The sequence below is a fragment of the Rhinichthys klamathensis genome, unplaced genomic scaffold (assembly GCF_029890125.1).
Source record: "Rhinichthys klamathensis goyatoka isolate OS25496 unplaced genomic scaffold, OSU_Roscu_1.1 h1tg000298l_1, whole genome shotgun sequence".
NCBI lineage: Eukaryota > Metazoa > Chordata > Actinopteri > Cypriniformes > Leuciscidae > Rhinichthys > Rhinichthys klamathensis.
In genome coordinates, this window is record NW_026606817.1 from 661,013 (window position 1) to 672,500 (window position 11,488).

The window sequence follows — 11,488 nt, forward strand, 5'->3', positions numbered from 1 at the left end:
GGCCTGATTATGGATGTTAAGAAGACGCCCAAACCGTGAAACCTACGTCATCAGGCAAGGTCCTCCAATGCAGAGGGGAGGGGAAATTTCAGATTTTGATTAAAGATTACGAAGCCAAAAAATTTTTTTTGTGGATTGACTTGCATGGATGAATTGTTCACCACAAAACGATCAATTTAGGCAAACAAAGTAAGTATGGTCAATTTTGAATTCATGGGGACTTTAACCAGTGAAAACCAAAACTTGAGAAATACTTCCCAGATTTACAGCTCTTCGTTGATTCATGTACGATGGTAATGAGAAAGGCAACACTGGAGGAGCTTGATCAGCCTAAACGCTACAGGCTCAAAAAATATACCTGAGCATTGTTAAAAAAAAGATTAAAAGCTCGGTTCAAAGACTATAGGCGTCATTATTGTCAGTTTATTTTTTGGGGTTTTTGGATACCCTAGCATTATCTTTTCCATGGCATCCCTAAATATTGGATCTTTTAACATCAATGGATGTCGGGACACAACAAAGAGACTTGCTTTGTTTAATTATCTACAACTTAAAAAGGCAGACATTATTATGCTTCAAGAGACTCATTCTGATTTACAGAATCAGACACAGTGGAAGTGTGATTGGAAGGGAAATATTGTAATGAGCCATGGAACTAATCTTAGTGCTGGTGTCGCCATACTTTTTTCTTCATGTGTCTTAAATCAACCAGTTATGTTTGAGATAATACCTGGTCGACTTTTAAGAGCAGATATTATGGTTGGACAAATAGGGTTTTCTTTTTTTAATGTATATGCTCCAAATGTTGGACAAGAGCGTAAGCTGTTCTTTGAAAAGTTATCAGATGCCTTGTCACAGTGCCCACAGGATAATGTTGTGGTAGTTGGAGGTGATTTTAACTCTACTTTAAACCCTGATTTAGATAGGAATCATGAAGAACCTCACTCAAGTTCTGCAGAAGTTTTAAAAAATGTTATTGGTTATCATGATCTTGTTGATATATGGAGAGATCATTTTGGGGTTAAGCAGTATACTTGGTTAAAAGTTAACTCAAATCATTTGTCTGGAGCGAGACTTGACCGGTTTTACGTTGCCAAGAGTAATAGTGGTAGGTTTTATAATAGTATAATAGTACCATCTTTTTTATCTGACCACCATTATATCTCCGTGGCTGTCTCTGTCCTGTCTTCTAAAAATCACAAATCACACTGGCACTTTAACAACAGATTACTACAGGATCACTCTTTTGGCCTTTTTTGGCAATCTTGGAGAGAGGAGCGATGTAGTTTTCCTTTATTAAGTCAGTGGTGGGACATAGGCAAAGTGCATATTAAGTTGTTTTGCCAACAATATACTGCTCATAACACTAGAACTCTCAAAGAAAAAATTAGATCTCTTGAAGAAGACATTCTGAGACAAAGTAACCATGGTGACTCTGCTGATTCTATTGAGAGGAATAAGTTCCTTCTAAAGACTTTGTTGGAGGAGCAAGGAAAAGCAGCCCTCTTAAGGACCAGATATTCTCAATTAAAGGAAATGGACACTCCCTCTGCATTCTTCTTGGGTCTGGAAAAAAACCCAAGAGAACATAAGTACTTCCATAAACTGAATTTACCACAAGGTGGTGTGACAACTGACCAACAGGACATCCGCACTCATGCACTTTCCTTTAATGAGGACCTCTACTGTGCTGAACCATGTGACAGATCAGCAGCAGAACAACTTTTATGTGATCTACCACAGTTATCAGAGGAAGATCAACTTATTCTTGAGAACCCGATATCTTTTGCTGAACTTTCTTTTGCCGTCCAGGAGCTGAGCCCTGGGAAGTCGCCTGGTCTGGATGGTCTTTCATCTGAATTCTATCGTGGCTGCTGGAATTTGATTGGAGAGGACTTGTGTGCAGTCTTCCTGGAAAGCTTTAACCGTGGGAAACTTCCATTAAGTTGTCGGAGGGCAATCATAACATTGATCCCAAAAACAGGAGATCTTGGGTTCCTTAAAAACTGGAGACCAGTGTCACTGATCTGTGTTGATTTTAAAATTTTATCTAAAACACTTACTAATAGGCTTAAAAAATATATGTCTGAGGTAGTCCATGAAGATCAGTCATTTTGTGTCCCTAAACGTACAATTTTTGATAATCTTTTTCTCGTAAGAGATATTATTTCAGTTGCACAAAGGCACAAACTAGACATTGGATTCCTCTCCTTGGATCAGGAAAAAGCTTTCGACAGGGTGGACCACCATTATTTGTTCAAGACCCTTGAAGCTTTTGGTTTTGGTGCAAATTTGATTTCTCTTGTCCAGCTCCTGTACAGTGACATTTACAGTATGTTGCGTATTAATGGGTCTTTAACTAGACCTTTCTCTGTGACTAGGGGAATAAGACAAGGATGTCCTCTGTCTGGTCTTCTGTACTCTATTTCCATTGAACCTCTGCTGGTTATGCTGAGGAAGCAGCTGTGTGGTATTGGTGTCCCAGGTTTCCCAGAAGAGGCCCCAGGGAAACTCACAGCTTACGCGGACGATGTTACAGTAATAATCAAGAGCACTAATGATGTTACTAAACTTATTTCTTATTTGAACAAGTTCCAGAATGCTACATCTGCTCGTATTAACTGGGATAAATGTGCATCCTTCTTGTTGGGAGACTGGGTGGATTTAGGACCTCCTCAATTGCCACAACAGTGTAAATGGGTTCAAGATGGATTTAAAGTACTTTTTTTGGGACGGCCCAATATACTGAAAAGAATTGGGAGGGATTAGCCAATCGGGTGATCGGCAGATTGCAGAAGTGGCGTTGGCTTCTTCCACAGCTCTCTTTCAGAGGGAGGTGCTTGATTATCAATAATCTGGCTGCCTCAATGCTATGGCACAGAGTAACTGTTTTAAATCCTCCTAAAGAGTTACTTATTACCATTCAAAAAGCTTTTGTGGATTTTTTTTGGAACGGTTATCATTGGCTTATTCCTGTATACTTTATCTTCCTGTGGCTGAGGGAGGTCAAGGACTAATACACATAGAGTCAAAAATACTAGCAATGAGATTACAAACATTACAGAGTTGTATTTGTATTGTTCTGTCCTTTACGATGGGTTACATTTGGGCTATCTATACTATCAGATTTAGGTGGGATAGGCCTAGATAAACAGTTGTTCTTAATGGAAAAGCCTTTTGAGGAAAAAGCACACTGTTTCTTCCCTAATTTTTACATGTCAGTAATTAAATCATGGAAGTATTTAAACTTTTCAAGAACAGAAGATGTGCATTATGGGATTTCAGAGCCGTTGTTTTTTAATCCCCTTATAAAGATACCATCTAATGTGTCTTGTTTTGTCCCACTTTTTTAAATCTGGAATTAGTAAAGTAATGGATTTAATTGATTTGACACAATGTCAGTGGCGAACTGTTTTGTCACTTACTGCACAGGTTAAATTAAAATCTCTAAGAACTGTGGATAGGATAATTAAGTGTATTAGAGATGCTTTGCCTCCTACATTAATGTCCTGTGTAAACTCAGCCCTGGTAGACGGTTTTACACCGCAGAACTTCCCTGAGCTGAAGGTGACCCCTAAAGATGGAGGAGTTGGGGGTAATTTAACCCTCTGGGGTTCTTCCGACCAAATGGACCCGAAGAATTTAAATAAAAAAATGTGTAAAATCATAGCTTCATCGGAATGGTCCGAAATTTGGTGACTTTGTTGGTACTTGGTATATGAACACCCAAAAAAATTGGGGACAGGATTTGAATAGTCTAAGTGGTTGTAAAAAAAATGGTCACACTCAGTGTCTTCGGGTCCAAATGGACCCGCCATAGGAAATGAATGGGAAATTGACAAAAATGTGACAATACAGAGTTGTTTTGTGCGTACAATCAACAAATCAGCCACGATCCAGAAAAAAAGCACACAACAGTGAAGGGGTGAATCTATAAAACATCAAAAGTGCAAAACAGACACATCCACACACACACACACACACACACACACACACACACACACACACACACACACACACACACACACTTTTATACAGAAACACACTAATAAATTCAGATTACATAAATATGTTTTGAATTTTTAAAAATCACAGCTTCATCGGAATGTTACGAAACTAGGTGACTTTTATGGTATTAGGTATGTGAACAAACAAAAAATATTGAGGTCATGATCCAAGCATGCTAAGTGGTCGTCACACTTCTGCTCTTTGGTCAAAAATGACCCCCATAGGAAATGAATGGGAAATTGTCAGAGTTTTTTTTTTTTTGCATACAATCTACAAATCAGCCAGGATGCAGAAAAAAGGACTCAACAGTGAAGGGGTGAATCTCTAAAACATCAAGAGTGCAAAACAGACACACACACATACACACACACACACACACACACACTGTATTATATATTTATAATAATCTGTATTATAAAGTAAAACTGGCACTTCAAATTACCATTTAAACCAAACAAACAAACAAAAAACAAGACAAAAATAGTCTTTGAGAATCTGTTATTATATTTTAAAATCAACAACCTGAAAAAAATTGTCAAAGATGTGCAAAACTCACAAGAATTCTGAACCCTTTCTACAGAGAGCTGTAAATCCACTAGTGGTAAAAATGTGCTATTGCGTGATAAAAATGCTCAGTGTGTCCAGCAGATGGCATCCATCTCATTTCAAAAATTGTTTTCATGAGGCCTAGGCTTGACTCTAAAATGAAATACAGCTTTAAAAAAAAAAAAAAAAAAACATATTTATAAAAAAATTATATTATATTCAATGGGAAAAAATGGGTCATAATTATTGCATAAATATTAATTATAAATCATAAAATTTTCTCAAAACACCAAAAAATAAAAGAAAAAAAATGATAAAAAACAAGTAAAAAATATATATATATGATTTTCTTTTAATAAATATGAATCAAACCCTTCCGGACCATTTGGTCCCGAAGACCCTGAGTGTGACCCTGAAATGAAGGACCCCAGAGGGTTAAACCAGACTACATTGTTGAAGGGATATAGGGATTCTGTTTTTCATAATGTGGCAAAGAAAAATCTTTATAATATTTGTGTTAAATCTGTGCATGTTGGACATTTGCAAGGAAAAACAGATACCAAATGGAGGGATAAGATCTCTATTTGTGACAAAGTACATCCATCATGGAGAGTATTGTATAAACCTCCTATATCCAAGCGATGCGGAGATCTTCAGTGGAGAGTGCTCCATTGTGCTAGCCTCAAATAGTTTGGTATCAAAGTTTAATGGCTCTGTCATGTCCCTTCTGTAATACTCATGATACTGTTTTTCATATGTTTTTTGAATGTTCAAGGCTTGGTCCTTTATTTGCAATACTCGAAAAGTTGATCACAAAATTGGGGTTTTTATATAATAAAACCTTGTTTATATTAGGGTATCAATATAGAAAGTCATGGCAACAACAATGTGTTCTTGCCATTTTTTTAATTGGCCAAGCTAAGTTAGCCATTTTGAAATCCCACCAGTGTAAAAATACAGGAAAAGAAGTTGATATGGAAGCTATGTTTAGGTCTTTAATAGAATCTCGGGTGACCATTGAGTATACATATTACAAATACACTGATAATGTTGCTATGTTTGAATGGAGATGGGGTGTGAGAGAGGCATTGGTGAATGTGAGTGAGTATGGAAGTTTAGTTTGTAATTGGTAAAATGGCTGTTGTTTGTACTAATGTATTTTGCATAAAATGTTTTTCTTAAACCCTAAATTGCTTTAAATAAAAGGGGGTTAAAAAGTCTCATACACACACTCTCTCTCTCTCTCTCTCTCTCTCTCTCTCTCTCTCTCTCTCTCTCTCTCTCTCTCTCTCTCTCTCTCTCTCTCTCTCTCTCTCTCTCTCTCTCTCTCACACACACACACACACACACACACATGAACATGAACTGACACCCACAACCCACCCAGCCACACACACACACACACACACACACACACACACACACACACACACACACACACACACACACACACACACACACACACACACACACACACACACACACACACACACACACACACAGTTTGGACTCGCCCTTTATTTCCTACGAGGAGAAGCGCGTGGATCACGTGATTCTCCCATATTGTACAGCAGGGGGCGCTAACTCCTTTGAGGAGGAAGTGGCTGACAAAACCTGAAGAAGAAGAAGAGGGGGAGCAGTGAGTTACCGATATGTTACGTGACTAGTTTTGTAATAGTAAATAATCATAAGAAGACGCGTTTATCGGAGCTCGAGATCATGGTGCTCCCAGTGCTCAGGCTTGCCGTGTCGTGTCGCTGTCAAACTGCGTGGAGGAACTGGCAACAGATACAAGTAAGACACATGGATATCATTATGACAGCAGCGGTGCATGTATGAATTACATATCATCATGATGACCTCGATGCTCTGAATGGAGATCTAGCTCAATTTAACTTAAGGTTTTTAAACGACTGTGTGTTACACATTTTAGAAATGTCCCTCAGTATGCACATATCACACATTGCTCGATTATTTAGAAAATGAGTAACGTTATACAGAATATAGAAGCATACAAAATGACCCGAATTTTAATCCTAAAATTATTCAAAATAAAATAATATGAATAAATTGTATATATATATATGAAAAAGTGTTATGTAATAAAAAAGTATTGAATGTGGATATTTACTCAAAACTACTCTATATCAGTGTCAGTGTTTCTGAACTCCTGAAACGCCTTCATTGTAGTCTTGAGTTTCTTCCGGGAACGAACACGTCACAATATTCCTCATTATAATAATTCATATGCAGAATAAAGGGGCGGGGCCTGGTTGAGTTAGTTAGTAGTGTGTTAAACTGGCGGTTATAGTAAGAGGCGGGACATTTCCCAAACACACTCGAAGCGCTCGACCAATCACAACACACTGCTCCAGCCGACCAATCAGAGCACAGTGGGCTTTTCAGAAGGAGGGGCTTCATTGAGACAGGAAGTAAACAGAGCGTTACTGACAAACTGGGAAGAGAGGAGCCGCAACAATGGAGAATATGAGGAGAATAATCAACATTTGAGCCAGAAAACCTGTTCTAGTAGAGCCTGAAACGCTATAAAAGGGCATAAAACGTCCTCTTTTAAAGATATCTAACTTTACTTAAGCATGACGATTGGATACTTTTATGCACCACTGTATGTCAGTCATTCATTGAAATGTATGTTTATTGTCAATAGCGAACCCCTTTGAGGCAATGGCTGCTGAAGAGAAGACAGACCACCGTGACCACAGAGAGTGTGTTGGTCAGAAGCGCGGCGCTCCCCAACGCGGCGTCGGATCGTGTGATTGGCCGCTGGCTGCTGGGATGCAGTGGACTGGTTCTGGGCGCTGTGGTTCTGGGAGGCGTTACCAGGTAAAAAAACAGAACAAACAATAATTACTTTATTTGATCTCATCCCAACCATACCTTATAAACTCAACGACTAGATAAAAATCCATCGGTGATTGTATTCAGTCGTTTAATATTTAGTAGATTACAGGGTCAGATATTCTCACTGCAGTTCTTTGTCGTTCTTTGAAAGGTATTTGAAACACCTTTGCAGCGATAGACTGTTAGCGAACACCGTGACTCCGCCCACATTTCTGTAGCGAACACCGTGACTCCGCCCACATTTCTGTAGCGAACACCGTGACTCCGCCCACATTTAGATGAATATGTAAACATGTGCTGCTCTTTATTCAGAAACCTTCAACATTTCTCACATTATCACAGTTATTCGCTATAGTTTAGAAAATGGGAATGAAATATGAGCAGAACCCAGTGGATATTTGACTGGTTTTGTCTGTCCTTCTGTTAGACTCTCACACATGAATTATGTTGAATATCTGTCAGCTGTTAAATTTAACTACACAATTAGATAATACCAGTTTAGCTCAACCAGTGACCAAGCAATGCTTCATGTTGTTCAGTCTGTGTGTAAAAAGAGCATTAGCAGTTAAAACACACTTCAGCAAAACATGATCAGCTCAAAGTGGAGGAATCATTATTGCTCCCAAATGTGTATAAATGTCACTGGTAGTCTCTGTATGAAGAATATTTGGGTATAATATGTCACAGTTTTCTTTATTCTGCTCTCCTCACTTACAGAAATGAACTATAGTGTCCTGCACACACTAGTGAAAAAATATAAAAAATTAATATTATCAATATTATTATTAATATTGAATAATTTTTGGCTTCACTGTATATATATTATATAATTGCAGTGTGTTTGGGCTTGTTACATCGGAATCTCTCATATTTTCATGAGCAAGCGATCGATTATTACGTGTCGACACAGAGCATCTATAGCAGAGGATCATGGTTAAATATGACTGTCATGGCTGACAACAGGTAATAACAGGTTTAATGGCACAGAGTTCTGAAGGTAACATGCGTGAAACGTGTGTGTGTGTGTGTGTGTGTGAAACATGCGTGCGTGAAACGTGTGTGTGTAACGTGTGTGTGTAACGTGTGTGTGAAACGTGTGTGTGTGTGTGTGTGTGTGTGTGTGTGTGTGTGTGTGTGTGTGTGTGAAACATGTTTCTGCTCGCTCAGGTTGACGGAGTCGGGTCTGTCGATGGTTGACTGGCATCTAGTGAAAGAGATGAAGCCGCCACAGACTCCAGCCGAGTGGGAAGACGAGTTCTCCAAGTACAAACAGTTCCCAGAGTTCAAAATGTGAGTATTTCTCACTCACTAGAGGAACATTTACACTGATACTGCACTGGCATGAAGCTTACAGGAGGAGTTCACTTCAGAATGATAATCTCCTGATGATTTACTCCTCCACGTCATCAAGATGTTCATGTGTTTCTCTCTTCAGTGGAGAAGAAATGAAGGTTTTTGAGGAACACACTCCAGGGTTTCTCCATATAGTGACTTCAATGGGGTCCAACGGGTCGAAGGTCCAGATGTGAGTTTCAGTGCAGCTTCAAAGTCTCGACACGATCCAGCCGAGGAATAAGAGTCTGATCTAGACAAACCAGTGGACATTTATAACAAAATACACATTTATATACTTTTAACCACTAATGCTGGTCTTGCTCGAGCTGTGATGCGACACACATTACGTGATCAGGGTGAAAGGTCAAGCGTGTTCCGGTTCAGAAATGTAGAGTAGAGCGAAAAACTCATTCATATTATTTTCTCCTCCAACTCAAAATTGTCCGACATCGTTGTTTTACCTTTTATTTTTATTGTAAATGGCGTTTGACTCAGTCTTTGCACGTTCCTGGTTCTTCCTCCTACGTCCCGCTTGACCTTTCAACGTGATCACGTAATGTGTGTCGCATCACAGCTCGAGCAAGACCAGCATTAGTGGTTAAAAGTATATAAATGTTTATTTTGTTATAAATGTCCGCTGGTTTGTCTAGATCAGACTCTTATTCCTCGGCTGGATCGTGTCGAGACTTTGAAGCTGCACTGAAACTCACATCTGGACCTTCGACCCGTTGGACCCCATTGAAGACACTATATGGAGAAACATCCTGGAGTGTGTTCCTCAAAAACCTTCATTTCTTTTCAACTGAAGAGAGAAAGACGTGAACATCTCGGAGGACGTGGGGGAGAGTAAATCATCAGGAGATTGTAATTCTGAAGTGAACTCCTCCTGTAAATGACAGTGTTTGATCACATGCAGATTGCCTTTACACAACGCTGGCCTGTTTTCCACAGCATGAACCACGACATGACCCTGACGGAGTTTAAGTTCATCTTCTACATGGAGTGGGGTCACCGCATGTGGGGCCGGCTGGTGGGGTTAGCATACTTTCTCCCCGCGGTGTATTTCTGGAGAAGAGGATTCTTCAGCCGCTCCATGAAGCCGCGAGTTCTGGGTCTTTGTGGCTTCGTCGTCTTCCAGGTAAACAGTCATGCGATGAAATGTCAATGCAAGCTCGATTCCACCACAGAATTACAAATAGACAGGTAATTGTGACTTTTGAAATTTATAACTTGCATGGTAGGTGTTATAAATTAGATTTTTTTATTTATTATATCATATATGCACGTTATTAAATATTTATTATGATTTTAAACTGAAATGTGTATGATGCTGTAGCACTTCCTTGTGTCAGCCAGTTGAGATTGTGTTGTTGAGTGACCGGGTCACATGTCCAGGGTCTTCTGGGCTGGTATATGGTGAAGAGCGGGCTGGAGGAGAAGCCGGAGTCGTTCGATGTCCCCCGGGTCAGTCAGTACCGGCTGGCGGCTCACCTGGGCTCGGCTCTGCTGCTGTACTGCGCCAGTCTCTGGACCGGCCTCACTCTCATGCTGCCCAACAACAGGGTAAAGCCTTCAGATGCTGTTTCTGTTGGGCCGTCACTCAGGGTTTGAGATTAACACTCGCCAAATGTGGATAAAGATCAGCTGGCGGGTTACGCTGTCAAATCACGAGCCAGTTTGTCGTTTACTCACTTTGCTGAACAGAAGTTCGAAATCTGCGCAGATTTAGCACAAACACTGAGTTCTCATGATGTATTAAATACAGCGTACTGCACAGATCTGCGCATATCTGGCTTACTTGAACACACACACACACACACACACACTACACGTCACTACACAACAAATAACGGCACGCTTGTTCAATTGCATTGAAGCAATAGCGAAAATTAAAAAGCATTTGCTTAACAGAAAAGATATTTGGATGTTCTCTGTCCTGTATTGATCTGTCCATCTAAAACACATTTGTGGTGATGAGGATGAAAGAGTAAGAGAGGAGATGCTGGATGAGGATTTTGTTTGAATAAGAAATAATTGTAAGAAACCCAAATTAAATTTGATCATATATACAGTATATGTCACGTAGTTAATCTGGTTTATTTCTCTCTTTTTTTTTTGCTAGTAGAAGTTCTGAATGGCTGTAAACTTGCCAAATAACTATTGTATATATAAAAGCTGCGATGTAGTGGTCCCATCCCCCCTTTTTTTTTGGCTAGTAGAAGTTCTGAAAAAAATTTAGGAGCCAAATTGCCTGGTGAGTGAAAAAGTTAATTTCAAACCCTGCTGACGGTGTTGCATAATGTTACATATATATCTTACTCTGCTCTCACTCCGCTCTCGTTCGCTGCAGATTCCTGACAGCCGGCAGATGCTTCTTCTGAGGAGGTTTGCCAAGGTTACAGGCGGTCTGGTGTTCCTCACGGCTCTCTCAGGTACCAGCAAATGCATCGCCTGACTTGTATGTTGCAGTGTTTATTATAAATGATTCATTTCTGAACATAATTAAAAAAAAATCATGTGCACAAATTGGCAATGAGTTGTCCGATGGGTAAATCAGCAGCCTGGCACTCGACAGCTCGACAACACTTTCTACGATCCAATGAATTCTAGATTGACAAAATCAAGTTTATTTCTGCTTTTGAGACGCCGTTTCACATCAGAGAAGACGGACATCGTTTTTGTCTCATGACGACCTTAAAGTCCCCCGTGAGTCAATAATGTTATCCCTTAAGTCATC

At 39.6% G+C, this 11,488-nt stretch overlaps 1 protein-coding gene across 1 annotated transcript in view; it reads left to right on the plus strand.

Moving 5' to 3' along the window:
- The first annotated feature begins 6,149 nt into the window (after window positions 1-6,149).
- The window catches only part of LOC130103853 (cytochrome c oxidase assembly protein COX15 homolog), an 8,903-nt gene continuing 3,564 nt past the window's right edge, over window positions 6,150-11,488 (plus strand). Inside the window, exons 1-6 of the mRNA XM_056270192.1 lie at window positions 6,150-6,348; window positions 7,223-7,398; window positions 8,584-8,706; window positions 9,703-9,889; window positions 10,147-10,314; window positions 11,102-11,183. Coding sequence (XP_056126167.1) covers window positions 6,274-6,348; window positions 7,223-7,398; window positions 8,584-8,706; window positions 9,703-9,889; window positions 10,147-10,314; window positions 11,102-11,183 — 811 coding nt within the window. The 5' untranslated portion in view covers window positions 6,150-6,273. The remainder of the gene's footprint in view (window positions 6,349-7,222; window positions 7,399-8,583; window positions 8,707-9,702; window positions 9,890-10,146; window positions 10,315-11,101; window positions 11,184-11,488) is intronic.